Here is a 21,316-nt window from a genome sequence, read left to right as displayed (position 1 = left end):
ATATATGTAAATAGATGCTGAAGCTGAAGCTCCAGTATTTTGGTCACCTAATGCAAACAGCAAACTCACTGGAAAAGCCCCTGATGCTGGGAATGATTGAGGGCAGAAGAAGAGGGTATCAGAGGATGAGATGGCTGGATGGCATCACTGATGCAATGGACATGAACTTGGTAAACTTTAGGAAATGGTGCGGGATGGGGAGGGGGGTGCCCGGCATGCTGCAATCCTTGGGGTCACAAAGAGTCGGACACAACTGGCCAACTGAACAGCAACAATAAACAGATGCATCCTAAAAGCAGAAAAAGGGTTTATTATAGAACACTCACACAGTTCAGTATTAAGTAGCCATTTTAACAGAAGACCATGAAGATTATTGTAACAACATGGAAAATGCTAAAGATAGCAGGCAAATGACACAACAGGGAAGAGAAAGAAAGCATATCAAAATCATAGTAAGTTTCAGTCGGTGAAATTATATTTTTTTCTTAAATCTGCACATTTTTATCACTACTGCTTTAATAATGTTTTCCTATTTTTAATTGATCTATAATCCACACACCATAAATTTCACCATTTTAAAATATAGAGTTCTGTGGTTTTACTATATTCACTTACATAGTATAACTATTAATATCATCACTATCTAATTCCAGAACATATAAATTGTTTTATTTTTAAAAATCTTCTTATATTTTAGTCACACTTTATATAAATATCTATCTTGAGTCTTTGAAATAAAAGTCTGTCTTCATTCAGTTTATCAGTACCCATTAATAGCTGATGAAGGTTGTGAGTGTCCAGTATGTATGAGTTTCCTATTACATTTTACTAACACTCAAGTTCAATGAATAATTTCATATTAAAATGAGAATCACACAAGATGCCGAATGACTTGTCAGCACAAAGTACAAACAGGTCCCTGATTTATAATTTTCACATACTCTATAATCACTAGCTTCATTTCAACTGTTGATTCACTATATCAGCACATGATATAAGCTGCTGGGAAACAAAACCTTGTTCATCACACACTCTGCAACAAGGGTTGGTCCTCAGCGGTAAATGCACAATCCTTTACAGCACTCACATCATCTCACCTGGTCCAGGTAAGAGCCTCAGGTAGGTATCATCATTCTCTACATTGCACAGGTGTGGGAACTTCCACTGCTCAAAGGAAGTTAAGGGCCTTGCTAGGGTTACTCAGCCAGTAAATGGGAGATCCAGGATTTGAGTCACGGTCTTCTGACTCCAAAACCCATCGCTTTCTGCTAGACTTTGCTGCCCCTCCAAACACACTGTTAAACATTCTTCACGAATGAGAAGGAAAAGGCCTGCTGCCCTCCCGTATGCGCATAACATCCCCACTCCTACCCCCAGTGATTTCCCACACCCGGCAGGTCTGGGGCCCCAGAAGTCATCCCTGTAAGCCAGCTATTACCAAGACGGGAAACAAACCCATGAGTACACGGGGACCTGGAAAACACCAGTCACACAAACCGCAATCAGGGAGCCACTGGAAGCAGGGCACAAGGCAGGCCCAGGAGGCATAATGGGTCTCAATGCAGACACTGGTCACGACTGTGCAGCCCCGGGAGGCAGGCCACAAGGGGGCAGGACGCTGGCCACAGTGGAACAGGGACATGGCCTTCAACAGAAGTGAAAGCGCTAGTCACTCAGCCATGTCTCTTTGTGACCCTACACACTATATAGCCCACCAGGCTCCTCTGTTCGTGGAATTCTCCAGGCAAGCATACTGGAGTGGGTAGCCATTCCCTTCTCCGGGGGAGCTGTCCTGACTGCTACTGCTAAGTCACTTCAGTTGTGTCCGACTCTGTGCGACCCCATAGACAGCAGCCCACCAGGCTCCCCCGACCCTAGGATTCTCCAAGCAAGAACACTGGAGTGGGTTGCCATTTCCTTCTCCAATGCATGAAAGTGAAAAGTGAAAGTGAAGTCGCTCAGTCGTGTCCGACTCTTAGCGACCCCAGGGACTGCAGCCTACCAGGCTCCTCCGTCCATGGGATTTTCCAGGCAAGAGTACTGGAGTGGGGTGCCATCGCCTTCTCCGAACCAGGGATCAAACCCAGGTCTCCCAAATTGCAGGCAGATTCTTCACTGTCTGAGCCACCAGACGGTAATCCTCCAAAAGTCCCCACTGTCTTTCGTATGAAATCCACACTCCTACCAGGCCCATCATGATGCGACCCAGGTGTCCTCCAGGCTCATCTCTTACCTTCCCACTCTCTCCCCCTCCCCAACCACAGGGATCAGTCCTGCACCAGCCCCTGCCCCCCGCACCCCCGCCCCCCTGCCCCAGCCTTTGCACAAGCAGCTTCACAACCTCACCATCCCTCTCTCTCACCTGTCAAAACCCTTTCCAGCCTGGACCCTGGACTCAGTCCCCTCGCGTCTTCCTAATCCCAGCCCGGCCCGTGCTCCTGTCCTCCCTGTCTCCTCTCCCAGATGCAGCTGCTGCCCACCAGCCCAGAACCAACAGCAGCAACCAGGGCTTCGTCTCCAGCAAGCCTCCCCATCCTCTGATTTTGTGAACCTCCCTTGGGACAAAAATAAAAAACTAAGCTCCCGAGTGGGCTGCAGCTCTGGGGTAGGACCACCTGCTCTGGGGCCAGACCACGAAAAGCAGGAAGATGCCGCAGACTCAGCCAGGTTGCTGTGATCCAAGGTGAAAGGCCCAGAGCAATAGAGCTTCCAAATGTCACAGGCGATGATGTGACCATCCTCCAGTGGGGACAGCCCCCTTCCCACAGCCCCTATCCCCTCATTTCTCTGTAGGGAACGGACGAGCAGACCCTAAGAAGGACTCCATTTGAGCATCCAGGGCAGCGGCTTTTCCTGCACAACCAAGGACTGGAATCACCAATGACTCATTCAGCAGAAGCCACGTGCCCATCACAACACCCAGAGAGACACCCCACCGCTGCGGCCCCCCGCTTCCCTACACACTCCAAGAGGAGCCACCAAGCGCCGCTTCCATGAGGAACTGAGCATGCTACCAAGAGGCAAAATTGAACAAGACAGTGGGCAGACAATTGTCCTAGAGGATGTCACCCCAGGCCGGACATCTGGGATGATCATGGACTCTGCCTGGCTCTCAAGGCCTCCCTGGGTCCCCTCAAGGTCACCCAAAGGGACAACTGACAAGGGTCTGCATGGCTAGACAAAGACATAAAGAGGACCCCAGCACAATTTCTGGGTCTGGACTCTGCCAGAGCCCTGCTTTCTAAGCCCACAGGACAGGCTGGCCTGAGGAGGAGGGGGCTGGCACAGCTGGGCACTGATGTCCAGTCTGCAAACTAAGTTGGCACTTGGGGGGCACATACTGGCTCAGGGGAGCAGGGGTGGTCTGGGGAGATGGTGTTGTGATGTTCTGGCCACTGAGGCCATTTGGCAGGTGGTCCTTAGCGAACCCCACCAGGCCTCCAGGGGTTTGTCAGTGCTCCAAACCAAAACAAACTCCTGTGGAGTGTGAAGTGTGACACCCCAAACGTGGACATTTATAGACCCAGCACCATCTCACGCTTGGTTGTTAGTACTGTGGGACTTTCCATCACCAATGACAAACTCCAGGAGCACATCAAACATAGAAACTCCCAGAGCATTCAATAGGGAAGGAAAAGAAGCAGGTGTCTGAGGGGCAACTCCGCGGGAGACTGCAGAGCAAGCTGACCACGGGGAGGTGTGTGTCCGTATCCAGCAATAATCTAGAAGGACAATGCAATGAACACTTTAATCCTGTTACCAATGCTTATTAATACTTACTGTGTTTCGGCCCTAATCCAAACACTTTATATGGGCATTATATCTCATTTAATCCCACAACCACCCTATAAGGTAGGCAAAATTATTATCCTCTGTTTCAGAGATGAAGAGGCAATGGCTCAGAAAGGTTAAATATCTTGGCCCAGGGTACTCAGCTAAGACCTGAACCCAGGCAGTCTGGTTGCAAGACCGCCTGCTTTTAACCACAGTGAAAAGCTTCTCAGGATACCTGGATATTCCAAGTGAAAAGGCTCTGAACCTGGATTCATGGTACCTGGATCCTGGGCCAATTCTGCCCCTAATTTATCGCCCCTACTTAATGTAATCCTGAACAAATCATCTGAAGTTTCAGGACCTCAGCTGACCCATACATACAAAGACAGGTTGCAGAGAATCAGGAACACACGTGCGGCATACATGCCTCCCCTCTATCACCATGGCACCCATCAGACATCACTAATCAACCACAACACACTGAGCCCAGGTGAAGACTCACTCATTCTCTACCCTGTAGTTAACCACTATGTATCAACTGGAATTGACAGATGAAATGCATTTGCTTTCCCAGAGTTAAGCTTGTTTCTAAGGTGTTTTCTGACTCTAAAAATCTACAACTGTGTTACTGGGGTTGTAAAGACAAAACTTTAGCCCCATTCCAAATAGATTTTGTCCTTTCGCTTCCATCTTCCTTCTGCAAGATGGACATTATGTTACACGTGGGCCGCTCCGCTGTCTCCCCAGCCCGCAATGGACCAACTGGACATGCTGGCCCTCTCTCTCTTCTGTCCCTCTAAGGGAGCCCAACAAAAAGGAGATCTAAGGCCAAAGCCACTGACATAACAGGAAGAAGGAGTGCAGGTTCCTTTGTGCTAAGCACTGTGTTTCCAAAAAGTTCCACTTAAAATACAAATACTCCCTAGAGATGGTAACACGGGAAATTATTATCAGTCGCTGACACCTTAGAGTGAGTTTCTGCCTCTTTTTCCAGCTTCAGCAACTAGTCGATAGCCCAGTTCTGTGGGATGGGACAGATTCCAAACACAGGTTCTGTTTCAGAGAAGGTCATCCTAAAAAGAAAGTTGTGGGAGGGGGCATTTGGGGAGGGGAGCCACTGGAGTGGCTGAGAAAGCTTAATGAATAAAACATGCTACACAGCTGCCAAGGATACTTGCATTTTAATAGGGAACAGTTTGGGGCCAAAAGAATTAATCTCTAATGGTGGAATTACAAGCATCAGCAATGATTTAGGGAGGTAATAAGCAAAGGAAGTTGTTCCAGCACCCCTGAAATCCCAACAAATGAGCTGACGTGAGTGCGCAAGCCCTCAGCAAATAGCAAATATGCTGCAAATTTAAGGGATTAATAATATTATTACTGACAACTTCTGACTCTGCCTGCCAGTGACCAAGCCTGCCACTACACAGACAAACTCGGATGCCCATGGGAGCCCAGGACACGCACTCTTTGGCCTGGAAAGCATCCATTTGGGAACTTAGTTGCCAGAAAAACTGAAGAGAACCCTTCCCTCCATCTGCCACTTAATCACACACACTGAGAAGATGCATAATTAATTTGTTCTCAACAGTTGCTCTGTGGCTGGAAGAGTGAGGGCATTTCTGGAATGGCAATTACAGGCACACACACAAAAATGTCATGTAACAGGCAGAATCACACATCCATCCAGCCTGCTTTGCTTCCCTTCCGCATCAACCCTGTTCAGGCCATGGACCTGGGTGTGCAACAGGAGTGCGAAGGAACAAAAAAAACAAATCCTGAAAGATACAAAGAAGGAAGACTCACTTTAACCTCAGAAAGGGGAAAAGGTGCAAAGTTCAGGTACAAGGTGACGATCAATGAGCAGGGCATTTGAGGGACAACTAAACACCCACATGAATTCAATGAAATTAACGGATGCTTGCTAATTCCACTCATTGTGACAATGACATGAATACATACAAAAATGTCAGTTGTTAGAGATGCCCACTGAAATTACAGGTGAAAAGCCCTGATTTTTATAATTTAAAAGTCTTCAGCAAAATAAATAAATGGAGGAATTATGGCCAACTATTTTAGATCCAGGTGCCAGGCATAGGGTTCACCTTATTATTCTTTTTTTAAATACATCTGAAATTTTTCATATAGAGTTTTTGTCTGTGCTTTTGTTTTAAGATTTAAGGCAGATCCCTACCTATTGTTCCTACATTTCACTGTAGCCCAGGGGGCCGTGTGCTCTAGACCTGGGCCAGCCTTTCTTGACTCACTGTGTGCCACACGCCCTGTCATTCACCCTAGTCCATCATGTCAGACTCCTTTTGGGTCCTGGAACAGCCATGCTCATTCCCACCTCAGGACTCAGGCTTGCAGCCTCCTTTTCCTAGGGCCAACTTCATGAGCACGTGACCCGTGCTACAGTCAGACTGCACCCTGCACTCTAAAGGGCTTCACACCGTGATTTAACATGAGACAGAACAACACCCCCCAACAAAGATGTCCACAACCTAGCCCCTGGAACCTGTGAATATGTCACTTTCCTTGGCAAAGAAGGATTAAGGCTGCAGAAGAAATTGAGGTCCCTGATCAGCTGACCTTGAGATAGATCAGCTTAGATTATCCAGGTGGGTCTAGTATAATCACAATGGTTCTTCTAAGTGGAAGAGGAGGGCACAAGAAGAGAACCAGAGATGTGGCAGCATGGGGACCTAGCCAGACACTGCTGGCTTTGAAGATGGAGAAAGAGTGCTTTGAGCCAAGGAATGCAGGTGTCCGATTATAGCTAGAAAAGGCAAGGCAGGGAACTCTCCCCCAGAGCTCCCAAAAGGAACACAGCCCTGCTGATTTTGACACGTTCATTTTAGTCCAGTGAGAACCAGTTTAGACTTCCGACCTCCAGAACTGTAAAAGAATAAATCTGTACTGTTATAGGGGCTTCCCTGATAGCTCAGTTGGTAAAGAGTCCACCTGCAATGCAGGAGACCCTGGTCATGCAATGCAGGAGAGCCTGATCCACTGGAGAAGGGATAGGCTACCATTAAGTTTATAGTAATTGGTTAAGCAGCAATTAGGAAACTAATACAGCATAGCTGTCTTGAAATTCTTAATTTTATCTTTGGATGTGGGTTTTGCAAATAAAGCCAAATGGGACGATGGAGCAAGCTCACACGCAAGGGTAGATGGAAGGCCATAATGCAATTAATAAAGTTGATGGAAGTTCACATGCAGCTCACACACAGTCCCATCTCCGCGGTGGGTTCTTGGCTGCCCTTTCCTCACCCCAAGCCCAGTACCCCAGCTCCATCTGGCCTCCCTGCCTTCTCCCCACAGTTACAGCTGCTCTCCTCCCAGCAAGGCAACCAGGTCATGTTGGTGGGGGAGGCATACCTTCTTCCGTTGCCCTTTGCACCCACTGGGGGCCTTGGTATAGGCATAAGAAGGGTCAGGGTCACTTCATGCCCAGTTACATTCCTCTTCATCCCAGCAGTGAAAACACAAAATGAAGTGGGAGGTGTCTAGCTGGGCTGACTGGGGCAAGTTGGAATGAGTTGCTTCACTCCTGCACATATGCTCAAACAGTCATTTTCAGAGTGTAAAATACAGTTGCTGTTTTTTTGAGGGGGGGGTTGCGATAGGATAACTTAAGGTTACAAAGGACTATGATTTATGTTAGTTACCCTTTAGTTTAACAGATGAGAGTATAACATTTAAATATCTATTTCCCTCTTTCCCCATAAGTTTTTCTGCATGTTCACATTGAACTTGAGCTATGGAATGAATTTAAGAACCATGTCTTGAATGAAGTGTAAAAAGATACACAAATTAAAATTTTTTAAAAAAGAAGGGTCAAGGTCATACAACTGTCAAGCAGTATCCCTCCACATCCTAGACCAGCATCACCAAGACAAGCTCAGCAGGTGACTCAGCAGGAACTTCTCTCATGCCCAGTCCACAGCCTGAGCACCTTCCAGCACAGAGGCTGTGAGCTCCTGGGAGTTTCCCATCCACTGTGGGCTGGGGCAGCAGGGCTATGGGAAGGGAAGACTGACTCCCCACCTAGCCAGAGGCCGGCATGGTCACTGTGCACTGGACCCCGTGAATTACATAACCCGCCCTGTCTCTTCCATATTCTCTCAGCTTTTCACGTGCTGGTTCTTTCAGCACTTCTCAGTTTCATCTGAAAAAAAACCCACGTCAGAGAGCATTTCCTAAGCCCAGCTTCAGTCACTCTTTACCCCATGACCACGTTTTATCTCTTTGAGGGCACTCAGCAAGAGCTGACATTATCTGGTTCACTTACTTCCTTGAGTCACTAAAAAGTATTCACCGAGCCCATTTTATGCCAGGCACTGTTGTAAGTGCTGAGGGTACAGCGGCAAGAAAAACAGACTGAGTCTCTGCCCCACTGGACCACACACTCCTGTGAGTGTCATCAATTGCTAACAATCTGCTATCCCCTCAGGAGCAGACTGCTTACACCTGGCACCTCACACAGTGCCTGGCACGAAGTAAGTGCCCAAAAACATTTGTGCAGGGACGTCCCTGGAGGTCCAGTGGTTAAGACCTCACCTTCCAACGCAGGGGCTGCAGGTTTGATCCCTGGCTGAGCTTCTCTGGTGGCTCAGATGGTAAAGAATCTGCCTGCCAATGCAGGAGACCCAGGTTTGATCCCTGGGTCAGGAAGGTCCCCTGGAGGAGGGAGTGGCTACCCACTCCAGCATGGTTGCCTGAAGAATTCCATGGACAGAAGAGCCTGGCAGGTTACAGTCCATGGGGTCACAAAGAGCTGGGCATGACTAAGAGATTTTCACTTTCATACTTTTTCTTGGGAAGCTAAGATCCCACATCCCTTGTGGCCAAAAAAACAAAACATAAAACAAAGGCAAAGTCAGTAAAGACTTTTAAAAATGTTCCACATCTCAAATTTTAAAAATCTAAAAAAAAAAAAAAAAACCCACAATTTGTTGCACAACTGATTGTGTGAAAATGAATGGCCCAGGTACTTGGGGCTGTGACTGGGCACAGCATGGAGACATCCTTCTTCATCTTATAGAGGGTGGAGCATAAAGTTACATCCCAAGAGCAAGAAACTGGAGGGAAGGAGAGGCCTGGAGACAGACTTGGGGTGGGAGAAGGACAGTGCCCCATTCCCGAAGCATGTGGCCATCAATCAGCCTCACATATGTCCCGCCATTATCTGTCAACAGTTTATTTGTATATTTAAGTGAAGTTATTCCGCTAATTGGACATATGTCTCATGGTTCTACAAGGAAAAGTCTATTAAAAAGTCTTGCTGTAACAGGCAAGAGCTTTGAGGGTAGTTTTATTCAGGAACAGGAAGGGAGTTGAGTGGATTTTAATTTGGTAGAAAATAGCTGCTTGGGGCCAAGACAGTGAGAAGCAGGAAATCAAGAACAGGCTATTAGATTATTAGTGTTGTTAACAAGCGCCTCCATCGCCCATACAGCTGCAGAACGCCTTCCATCAACTTTATTAGCTGTATTATGGCCTTCCATCTACCCCTGCTATTCCAGCGATCCCCATTTTGGAGAGACGTGGCCCCTGAGGCAAGAAAAATGCATCTCGCCCAAGCCAGGATGAGTGTGGCCTCGGCCCCTGCAGCCTTCCAAGCACATCAAGGGGTGAGAATTTCGGAGTCTGAGATGAACAGCCCAGAGGGTTTCAGGAGAAATGGTGGAGGACTTGGGGGATGGGAGAGAGGCAGAGGGAAAACCCTGGACTGTCAAACTCCCTGAAACAGCAAGTTCACCCACGCCTTGGCTGCTGGCTGAGAGGAAGACTGGAAGCTCATCCAGTATAGGAGAGAGCGCCGGGGAGTCGAGTGGTTAGAGGCACAAGCTTGGGAGCCACACTGCCGGCGATTAAATTCAAGACCCTACACTGGGGACTTCCCTGGTGGCCCAGTGGCTAAGAGTCTGCGCTTCCAACGCAGGGGGCCCGAGTTTGATTCCTGGTTGAGGAGCTAGATCCTGCACACCACAACTAAGGAGCCTGCATGCTACAACGAAAGATCCTGAATGCCACAGTGAAGACCTGGTGCAGCCAAAATAAATAATAAACTTAAAAAAAAAAAAAAAAAGACCCTCTTAGTGGGCTGAATGATGGTGCCCAAGAGATATGCCCACGTCCTAACCCCCAGAACCTGTGACTGTGACGTTCAGTGGACAAAAGGGTCTTTGCAGGTGTGATTAAGTTCAGAATCTTGAAATGAGATCCTCCCGGATTGCCCAGATAGGCCCTAAGTCCAATGACAAGTGTCCTCAGAAGAAAAGACAGAGGCAGAGACTGGAGCGGTGCAGCCACAGGAAGGCCTGGAGCCAGCAGCAGCAGCAGGAAGGAGGCGTCCCTGGAGCCCCCAGGGAGGCCTGGCCCTGTTGGCACCTTGTCCTCACAGTTCCAGCCTCCAGAACCGTGAAGGAACGAACTTCTGCTGGCCACCTCGTTGGTGGCCATTTGTCATAGCAATCACAGGAAACTAATATACCTGCTTCCTAGCTGTGGGGCCTTGGACAAGTCACTTAATCTGTGCTTCAGTCTGTCCAAGGAGGGATGGTAACAACAGGATCCACCTCGGGGTCCTTGTGAAGTTATAACACAGAGAGAGCTCTTGGCACAATGCCTGTCCCGTGGTGTTCAGTCGACGTAAACACTTGCTTTTAGCAGCAGAAGCCACCTGGGAAACCCATTTTTAAAAAATGGGTTCTCCAGGCCTCACTCCAAAATTACTGAAAACAAATTTCAGACTATAGGGTCTAAGAGTCTATACTCTCAAGGCTCCCCAGGTACCTCTGATCATCTGCCAGGTTAGGAACCATCTGTGAGCTGTCACATTCCCCCTCCACAACGGAGTCTCTGCTGTTTCCAGGAAGCTGTCCTTCTGGATGCCGATTTCACAGCTGTACTAAACTACCCTGTCCAGCACTCAAGTACCTTCACAGTAAGAAGGTCCAGCTTTTGCCGAATCCCCCATCGTGTAGCTTCACCCCATTTCCCTGTTGTGGTAGAAACAGCTTGGTCAGACTGAAAACACCCAGTCCAGGGTGAGAAAGGAAAACTGCAGGGAGACTTTCAGTGGAAAAAGCAATCAGCAGTGAGAAGCCCAGCCACAGTCTGTCTGGGATGGACTCTGAGAGGAGGAAAGAGAGGCTGAAGTTGGGGTTTCTCCAGCTCTTGCCCCACTGTCGCTGCTCAGTCGCTCAGTCATGTCCAACTCTTTGTGACCCCATGGACTGCGGCACGCCAGGCTTCCCCATCCTTCACTATCTCCTGGAGTTTGCTCAAACTCATGACCGTTGAGTCGGTGATGCCATCCAACCATCTCATCCTCTATTGCCCCCTTCCCCTCCTGCCCTCAATCTTTCCCAGCATCAGGGTCTTTTCCAATGAGCTGCCTCTTCATATTAGTGGCCAAAGCACTGGAGCTTCAGCTTCAGCATCAGTCCTTCCAATGATTATTCAGGGTTAATTTCCTTTAGGATTGACTGGTTTGATCTCCTTGTTGTCCCAGGGACTCTCAAGAGTCTTCACCAGCACTGCAGTTTGAAAGCACCAGCTTTTCAGTTTGGTCATGGTGAAAGCATCCCATCCAAGGTGAAAAAGGAAACTACAGGGAGGTTTTCAGTGGAAAAAGCAATCAGCAGTGAGAAGCCTGGCTGTGGTTAATCTGGGATGGACTCTGATATGAGCAAAGATGGGCTGAAGCTGCGGTTTCTCCAGCTCCTGCCCCATCAGCACAACACCATCTCTGGGGAGCAGGGCCCTCTGCCCTCTGCCAGCTCCCCCACAGAACCAGGGGGCAGGAGCAGTTGGAGAGCAGCTCGGGGGCAGCAGCAGGAAGCCAGCCCTGAGGATCAAGGCAGCCCGTGTAGGCAAGAGAGCTGCAGACACTGTACACGAGGAACTGGCTAATGATGATAATCGTGCTGATCAGAGTGGAGAGATGCCTCGCACAGGCAATGGCCTCCCATCACCGGAAAGCCAAGGGCTTATTTTGTTTCATTTCAGCTGTGGCCTTTGGAAAGAGATCACTGCTTCTGAGCAGCAGGAACAAACACCATCCCATCAGACAGCTTCAAGCCCGAAGCAGCCCTAACAGATAGACCGGATGAGCTGGGGGGAGAGAAAAGCTAGAAAGAGAGCGGCCAAGCCCAGCAGGGGAAAGACCAAGGCAATGGTGGGCACAAGCCAGAGTTTGGCCCGGCATCTGTTACAGATGGTGCAGCCTGTGTTTTCCCAAGTGTGACCTGGTTACCAGGGACGGTATGCAAAAAAGTGGCACAAGAGGCGATTTGGGGTGGTACCCAGAACACCAGAAAAACAAATCTTATTTGCATATGCATTAGACCCACAGAAAGAAAGCTAGTCTATCAAATCTGTGGTTTCACAGATATGTTTGCTTAGAACAAAACCAAATAAAGGAAAAAAGAGTCAATAAAATGCAAAAGGTCATACCAATACACGAATAGTGGGATATAAAGAAGTGAGTGGGAATGCTAACCAGTGAATTCAAGACAGTGCTTGCTGCTGGTTATACAGAAGGGAGGCTAGAATCAGGGAAGAAGTACTTAGGAGTCTACAATTGTATGGGTAAGGTATCACTTCTGAAACTGAGCAGAGAGTATAAGGGTGGTCACTAAATTATTTTATATCTTTTTTAGGTTCTATGTTTCACTTGTTTTAATAAGATAAGAGGCATGCAGACATGGGTACTACTTCTGGCCATGGTCCATAAGTCACTGGGAAGTTTAGGGCAACCAAGAAGACAACTTGGCATTTGCGTGGGCTGCCTGGGAACCACAGAAAAGCCACGCAGTGGGCCCAATCTCCAAGGGGAAGCACAAAGCCTGCCACATTCTCCCCCAAGGCCCCCACTAATGGGAATGGACCTCCAAAAGGTTTTCTGCAGCTCACACCAAGGCCCAACAGCCTCCTGCAATGGAATTCTCTCTGAATCTGAAAGATGCTGGGGTCAGGGCCACTGCAGAAAGTCATGGAGGTTTGCAAGGCAATACTCAGACAGGTTTGCGTATACTGAAAAGGAGGTGCTAGATTCAATAGCAGACTCTGGTCTCCCTACACCACAGGCCTGGTCCTCAGATGACCCAACCAGAGCAAATTAAATGCAGCTCATGCTCCTGCAGAAATTATCACAAACTCTGAGAAAGCCAGTCATCAAGGCGGCAAGGATTCAATTTCCCTCCCGCTCTGAGCAGCACACTCTGAGGCAAAATATTCCATGATGACAAACGAAAGCAGCAAAAGGAGTCTGAGGGACAGAGTCCATGAAAACTCACTGAAGAGCACCCACGCCAGGTCGACAGACACCGAACGTGCCATGGAACAGTGGCACCATTAGAAAAGGCAACCATGGAGGAAGCCATCCAGGCAGGTACCCCCAGCCCCAGCTGGGTTAGCAGCCCCTCCCATGCAGGGCTCCTGCCCTCAACCTCTTGGCTAGGATAGCTGCTATCTGGGGCCAGAGCTACAATGAAAACACACTGATCTTCTGCAACTGGAGATTTCATGCCTGCTCCCCCCACCAGGTTGTGGGCAACTGAAGGGCAGAGGCTGAGCCTTATTTCCCTTCAGATCCTCTGATCCTGAGCCTGACACAGCGCCTGGCACAGAGCAGGCTTGGTTAATGCCAGTTAAAATAACAGGTGGGTGGAAGAATGGTGAAGGCATGCACTTCACCATTGGCCAGACAGTCCCAAGTTTCAGAGAATATTCTTACAGAGCCAGATGCTGCTACAGTTCCCCTCGCACAGCAAGTAGATCTTTAAAATGTTTATTGAATTATCACACCCTCACTAAGCTGAGAATGTAAAGTGAAGTGAAAGTCGCTCAATCATGTCCGACTCTTTGCAACCCCATGGAATCTACAACCCATGGAATTCTCCAGGCCAGAATACTGGAATGGGTAGCTGTTCCCTTATCCAAAGCTGAGAATGTGGTTATCCTCAAAACCAGCAGTTGTTCAGCAACTCAAGAGTTGAAACACTTTTCCAAAGCCAAGAGTTAGCATCTACTGATTCCTCTGGAGGGTCTACACTCCCCTCTGTTGGGGAATGCAAACCTCCCAATATTTGTTGAATTAATAGCTCTTTGGTTGGTGGATTAAATAAGTAAAAGGATCCCAGGGAGAAAGCTCTATTGCCCTTGTCTCTCCTCCACTGTTTCCCAAGCCTACCCAAGGCAGACCCACAGCTTCAGGGCTCCCACTAGGGGAGAAACCACACAGACATCTTTGGCTCTACTTTTTATCCAACTTGGTGCTTTCCCTGAGGTTGCAAGTGGATAAAAAGGGAGACAACCAAGTATAGAGGGCAAAGAACCTGGGACTCGGCAAGATCTGGATGTCCAAGAGCAAGTCCAGAATCTGCCACAAACCTGCATGGTCCTGAAGAAATCAAAGCCTGCCTCTGAGTCTCCAGTCTCACATCTATACACTGGAGCCTTGAGAGGGCTGATGCCAAAGATGTGTTTCCATGGATCAAGTATAAACAGCCATCGCCTTACCTGAGACACTTATTCCGCTCCTCTGACCAATAACCACTACTCAGAAGTAAAGTCCATTTCCGCCCCCCAAATACCTCACCGTATGCCGTAGTTCTAAAGGTTGACAGAGTATGACTCCTTCCCCTAAAATGTAGAATTCAGGAATGCTGAAACAGTCATCCCATATTCCAGCCCGAAACAGCCTGTGTCCCTAAACAAAGTCAGGTGTGAAGGTTAACAGGGCTTAACGGGCAGCAAGGGGTCTTACGGCAAATGTACAGCTGCCTCCCCTTTGGAGAGTAACAGCGGCAGGTGAAGCTCCTGCCCTCAAGTTTCAGGACTCGGAGGGAGCCCCCCAGAGGTGTAAGCTCCTCTCTCTCCCTTCTCTCGCCCTCCCTGTGGAAGGAGCACTCATCACTGGATTGGTGAGTCTGGCTCACCTCTTCCTCTCTCCTCCCTTTTGGGATCTGGAACTGTGTCCACCAGCCCCTCCCTGCCCTAAGAGGCAGGACCCCCCTTGAGAGGCTTGTCCTGCCTCATCTATACCTCGGGAGGTAAGTCTATCAAATTCAGAGGTGAAGTCCATCTGCTCCAACGCAGCATTAATCAGTAATAAAGCTGACATTTCTGTTCACCCGGCAGAGTCCTGCATCTCCTTGGATCTGCTTCTCAGGCCAAGAGGAGAAGAATATTTACATCACTACCTCCTGAGCTCAAATATTTATTAACAACTATAGTAATTAATATGACACACACACACTGAGGACCTGAAGTATCCCAGGAGGCAAACCACAGGAGCCCAGTGACCGGCTCCGTAACAAGAAATTGCATTCAGCTAGAAAGATTCTCAGTCACAAGAGCAACCAAGGTCCCCTCCTGATATTAGGACTCTGATCAAGGAAGGAAAAGGCATATCCGATCCCTCTCACTCTCCTGCTCTTCCCACTGCAAACACACACACACACAGATCCAGTATGCTTCCCTAGAATATATCAGGACTTTTCAGGCTACAAGGAACAGAAAACTGAACTCAAACCATCTGAAACAAAAAGAGAATTTCCTGGCATAAGTAAACGAAAAGCCCATTGGTGATCTCGATTCAGACTCAGCTAGATGTGAGCTAGATGCTCCAGATGCTCTCTAGATTCAAATGACACATCTCTCTACAATACTGATTCCATTCACAGATGGGCTTTCACCTCATGGTGCCAAGATGGCTGCCAGCAGCTCTAAGCCAACATCTGATACTCTCAACTAATCCAGCAGGAAAGACAGTGTCCCCTGAGGGACACCCCCAAAAGTTCTAGAGCTGACTGATGCTCACTAACCAGAACTGGCTTAGATACTCATCCTGGAATCAGAGGAATGGACGACACTGACAGCCCAAGTCACATGTCCACCCTGAACATGGGGTGAACCCCACTCAAACCTCATGCATGTATATATGAGATAGGGGTGGTTCCCCAAAGGAAAATTTAGATGCTGCTCCCTAAAACGAAAATGATTCCTGCACTGCAAAATTAACATCCGTCCACTACACCCCGACCCCTCGGTCAGAATCAAGCCAGTGCTGCCTCCTCCAGCCCACTGTCTGGATGTCTGGACCAGCAGTGACTTCTTTGTGCTTTGCTGCTGTTGTTATTTTAGTCGCTAAGTCCTGTCCCACTCTTTGGGACCCCATGGACTGTAGCCCACCAGGCTCCTCTGTCCATGGGATTTTCCAGGTAAGAATCCTGGAGTGGGCTGCCATTTCCTTCTCCAGGGGATCTTCCTGACCCAGGCATCGAACCCCACGTCACTTGCATGGGCAGGCCACCAGAGAAGCTCTCTTTGTGCTTTATGCGCAAGCAAGTTCACACCTGCCGTCTCTGTTTACAAGCATTCTGGGCATCAGGAGCCTGGTTCTCCAAGGTAACCCGGTCCCGTCCTGTGCCCTTACTGCATAGCAAAGTGCCCCTGTGCCCTAGAAGACACTCCTCCACCCTGGCTCCCACTCCTGACACAGAGCTGAGTCATCACGGTGCCCGCCAGCTGAGCACCAACCTTAAAGTGCTTCCCGAAGTCACTGCCAGCCAGGCTCACCTGGCGCCCACACACTGTGGGACCCAGGGATGCTGGCTTGACAGGTGAGATAATTATGTCTTCCCCTTCACTCACTTCTCTATCAGTCTCGCTGACCAGAATAGATAAGAGTTCCGAAGGAAGAAAACACTCCTGCGGTAGTTAGTTGTGCTCTTTCATGCCGCCCAGCCCCCCCTTCCCAGGTACACCTCCCGGGGTCCAACCTGCACCCTGTTATCCGGCGGCAGCCACCACCCGCTGCTGATCTTTCGTTAACTGCCAGGCCGTGCATCCCTTATTGCATCCCCCCAGCTTCTCCTTGACCTGCAGCCTCAATGCTTTCCAGATGACTGACACACGAGGGCCAACTGTCTTCAGGACAACCGCTCCCCTACCCCCTCTGCAGATTCCCCAAGGCAGAGGGCTTACCCCTGTTCCCATGGCCTAGATTTCTCTGTAGAACGTGGCTCTGGTGGGCTCCAAAGCCCACACATAGCACTGCTGAGTTGGAGAAAATGGAGTAAGGGAAAGCAGGTGGCGTTGAGTCTCCCAGACTAGGACTTCGAGATCTTCCAATAAAAGCTAACATTTTATTCATTCGTTCGTTCATTCAACAAACCTTTATTTAGGACCTGCTGTGTCCTGGGTACTGTAATAGGTGCCACAGATGTTCTCTGTCCTCACGGAACATACCTTCTAGTAGACATCTGACTTACTTTTCATACCTGTTTTATAGTTACATTTATAAAAACTGGCTCAGACACTGGCCATAGAATCCTCAGTAAGTGGCATAGCCACCTGTGGCCCACGGACAAGGAACATGGCTCTCCAAAAGGTTGAAAGACCTTCTTAAAGCACAAGCTCAGGTTTTCTGACTACAAACCTTACTCTTTCTTGGATGTCTCCCAAGGCAGGGAGCTAGCAGGTTACAGCCTGGCATTGAAACAGATGTTAACTCAGTTTCAGGCCTCATGGAAAGAGGTAGAAGCTGCAAAAAAAATAGAAAGACCCAGTCCCAGATCTAAAGGAATTTATGGTCTAAAGAGAAAGACACATAACCACCTATTGTGTATACAGAAACAAAGATAGAGTGATTAAATCCAAGTAAGAAGATATCTCTGGAAAGATATCCAGGAAGCAATGATCACCTCCAGGCAGGAAAACTGGGTATCTGAGAAACGGGGAGAGGAGGATCATTTTGTATGTTCAAATATTATATATTTTGAATTGTGTACCACTGAATTTACTTCCAATTTAACGACACTTTGAGGATGCAATCAGCCAAATCCTGAATGTGGGAAATTTCTCAGGATAAATGATCTGGCTTCTTCAACAAGCAAATAGTTTCTCAGAAAGGGAGGGAGGGAAAATATTACAGACTTGAAAAGATATAGAAAACATCAATCAAATGTAATATGTGCACTTTGGGTGGATACAGGTTTGAATCAACTTGAAAAAGAAATGTTGGGGGACAACGAGGAAGATTTGAATATGGACTAGCTATTAGAGGTATTAAAAAAATATTGTCAATTTTGTTAGGTATGATGAAAGCTGAGCACCAAAGAATTGATGCTTTTGAACTGTGGTGTTGAAGAAGACTCTTGAGAGTCCCTTGGACAGCAAGGAGATCCAATCGATCCATCCTAAAGGAAATCAGTCCTGAATGTTCATTGGAAGGACTGATGCTGAAGCTGAAACTCCAATACTTTGGCCACTTGATGTGAAGAACTGACTCACTGGAAAAGATTCTGGTGCTGGGAAAGATTGAAGGCAGAAGGAGAAGGGGATGACCGAGGATGAGACGGTTGGATGGGAGCACCAACTCAATGGACATGAGTTCTAGTAGCCTCCGGGAGTTGGTGATGGACAGGGAGGCCAGGCGTGCTGCAGTCCACGGGGTCACAAAGGGTCGGACACGACTGAGTGCCTGAATGATCATGGTCCTATAGTTAAGGTGTTTTTTTTTAAGGTCCTTGTCTATTACAGATAGATACTGAAGTTTTTACAAATAATATGATGTTGGAGATTTGCTTTTAAGTATTTCAGCAAAAAACAGTAACGAATGAAGTAAATGAAGGAATGAATAAAGGGGACAGCAGATAAAACAAGACTGGCAAAATGCTGACAATTCCTGAAGCTGGATTAACAGTTTCATAGGGGTTCATACTGCTCTACCCTTGTGGATGGTTGAAATTTTCATAATGAAAAGTTTAAATTAAAATTTTAAAAGTAATTATTCCAGCCGGCTAGGATGACTAAGGAGGAAAGTGTCACAAAGGCAAGGTGTCTGCGCTGAGTCCTGAAAGATAACGAGGGGGCAGAGGGCCTTCCAGGCTGAGCAAAGACACACAGACCCACCACACACCTCCGCCTCTCACACACCTCCGCCTCTCACACACCTCCGCCCCTCACACACCTCCGCCCCTCACACACCTCCGCCCGCCACACACCTCCGCCCGCCACACACCTCCGCCCGCCACACACCTCCGCCCGCCACACACCTCCGCCCGCCACACACCTCCGCCCGCCACACACCTCCGCCTCCCACACACCTCCGCCTCCCACACACCTCCGCCTCCCACACACCTCCGCCTCCCACACACCTCCGCCTCCCACACACCTCCGCCTCCCACACACCTCCGCCCCTCACACACCTCCGCCTCCCACACACCTCCGCCCCTCACACACCCCCGCCTCCCACACACCCCCGCCTCCCACACACCCCCGCCTCCCACACACCTCCGCCCCTCACACACCTCCGCCTCCCACACACCTCCGCCCCTCACACACCCCCGCCTCCCACACACCCCCGCCTCCCACACACCCCCGCCTCCCACACACCCCCGCCCCTCACACACCTCCGCCTCCCACACACCTCCGCCCCTCACACACCTCCGCCTCCCACACACCTCCGCCTCCCACACACCTCCGCCCCTCACACACCTCCGCCTCCCACACACCTCCGCCCCTCACACACCTCCGCCTCCCACACACCTCCGCCTCCCACACACCTCCGCCTCCCACACACCTCCGCCCCTCACACACCTCCGCCTCCCACACACCTCCGCCCCTCACACACCCCCGCCTCCCACACACCCCCGCCTCCCACACACCCCCGCCTCCCACACACCTCCGCCCCTCACACACCTCCGCCTCCCACACACCTCCGCCCCTCACACACCCCCGCCTCCCACACACCCCCGCCTCCCACACACCCCCGCCTCCCACACACCCCCGCCCCTCACACACCTCCGCCTCCCACACACCTCCGCCCCTCACACACCTCCGCCTCCCACACACCTCCGCCTCCCACACACCTCCGCCCCTCACACACCTCCGCCTCCCACACACCTCCGCCTCCCACACACCTCCGCCTCCCACACACCTCCGCCTCCCACACACCTCCGCCCCCCACACACCTCCGCCCCCCACACACCTCCGCCCCCCACACACCTCCGCCTCCCACACACCTCCGCCTCTCACACACCTCCGCCTCCCACACACCTCCGCCCCTCACACACCTCCGCCTCCCACACACCTCCGCCCCTCACACACCTCCGCCTCCCACACACCTCCGCCTCCCACACACCTCCGCCTCCCACACACCTCCGCCTCCCACACACCTCCGCCCCTCACACACCTCCGCCTCCCACACACCTCCGCCTCCCACACACCTCCGCCTCCCACACACCTCCGCCTCCCACACACCTCCGCCTCCCACACACCTCCGCCCCTCACACACCTCCGCCTCCCACACACCTCCGCCTCCCACACACCTCCGCCTCCCACACACCTCCGCCTCCCACACACCTCCGCCTCCCACACACCTCCGCCTCCCACACACCTCCGCCTCTCACACACCTCTGCCTATCACACACCTCTCTCTGGAAGAATCGAAGGTATCCATCATGCTCAGTCGCTCAGTCATATCTGACTCTGCAACTCTCTAGACTCTAATCCACTAGGCTCCTCTGCCCATGGGATTCTCCAGGCAAGAATACTGGAGCGGGTTGCCATTTCCTCTTGCAGGGGATCTTTGCGACCCAGGGATCCAACCTGCATCTCTTGTGTCTCCTGCATTGGTAGGAGGATTCTTTACCACTGTGCCTCCTGGGAAGCCAAAAGATATCTCTACTTGACCCCAAACTCAACTTACATCCCACACAAGTGCCCTCTTGCTTAATCCCCCAACTCTCTGGGACATGCAGGCAGAGCACCAAAATCAACTACCGTCTTCCAAATGAGACCAGAGTGTGTGGTCGACAGTGCCACTCAGAGGCCTAGAGCAGGGGTAGCCTTCAGAGGACAGGAAAGCAACGAACCTCTTTCCATTGGGTTTTGCCTGACGAGACAGTTTGGAAGCCAGCTGAGTTATCAGGGATAGCCTGCCTTCTGCCCTCCTGAGTCATCGCAGACACTTGCGTTCCCCGGGAACACACACCCGCCTCCCCAACAGCACCTTTTAGATTTATAACCTGAGAACCAGGGGGCCCAGCCTCATGGCAGCCTGGCAGCGCACCCCCTGGGCGTTAAAACAGCTCCCCTCCTTCCTCCCAAGCCACCTGCCTCAATCTCCAACCCATCCCCTGCCCATCTCCAGCTGCACACCAGAAGCTTGCTGGCTTTGCAGTCATCTCTGGACTTATCTGGCCCGGCTCAGATGGGTCCCATGGGTCCTTACCTTGGATCGAAGCTGCAGGTATTCCTCTGAGCCATAGGGGACACTCTTCAGGGATGTAAGATAGTCGTAACTGATCACAGCCGTCTGTGAACCAAGAAAGAGGAAGGCTTAGCACCAGACATCAAATATTACTCCACTATCCAAGGCCCGCATCACTAGGCCCCTGACACAGGTGGCATGTTCAGAGAAGCAATCCCATCTCGTAGAGGCCCTGCCCCTAGATTCTGGTCTAGCTGGTTTCTCCCTATTAGTCAAGGCTCTGCACAAATACCACCCCTGCAGAGA

The 21,316-nt window shown here is 50.0% G+C and overlaps 1 protein-coding gene across 1 annotated transcript in view; it reads right to left on the bottom strand.

The window, feature by feature from the left end:
* The window catches only part of ADCK1 (aarF domain containing kinase 1), a 143,590-nt gene that overhangs the window by 89,095 nt on the left and 33,179 nt on the right, over positions 1-21,316 (bottom strand). Inside the window, exon 3 of the mRNA XM_052646781.1 lies at positions 21,032-21,115. Coding sequence (XP_052502741.1) covers positions 21,032-21,115 — 84 coding nt within the window. The remainder of the gene's footprint in view (positions 1-21,031; positions 21,116-21,316) is intronic.

The sequence above is a fragment of the Budorcas taxicolor genome, chromosome 10, assembly GCF_023091745.1.
Source record: "Budorcas taxicolor isolate Tak-1 chromosome 10, Takin1.1, whole genome shotgun sequence".
In the NCBI taxonomy this organism is placed as follows: domain Eukaryota; kingdom Metazoa; phylum Chordata; class Mammalia; order Artiodactyla; family Bovidae; genus Budorcas; species Budorcas taxicolor.
Note: the sequence above shows the minus strand (reverse complement) of the source record. Positions and strands in the feature narration are given on the sequence as shown.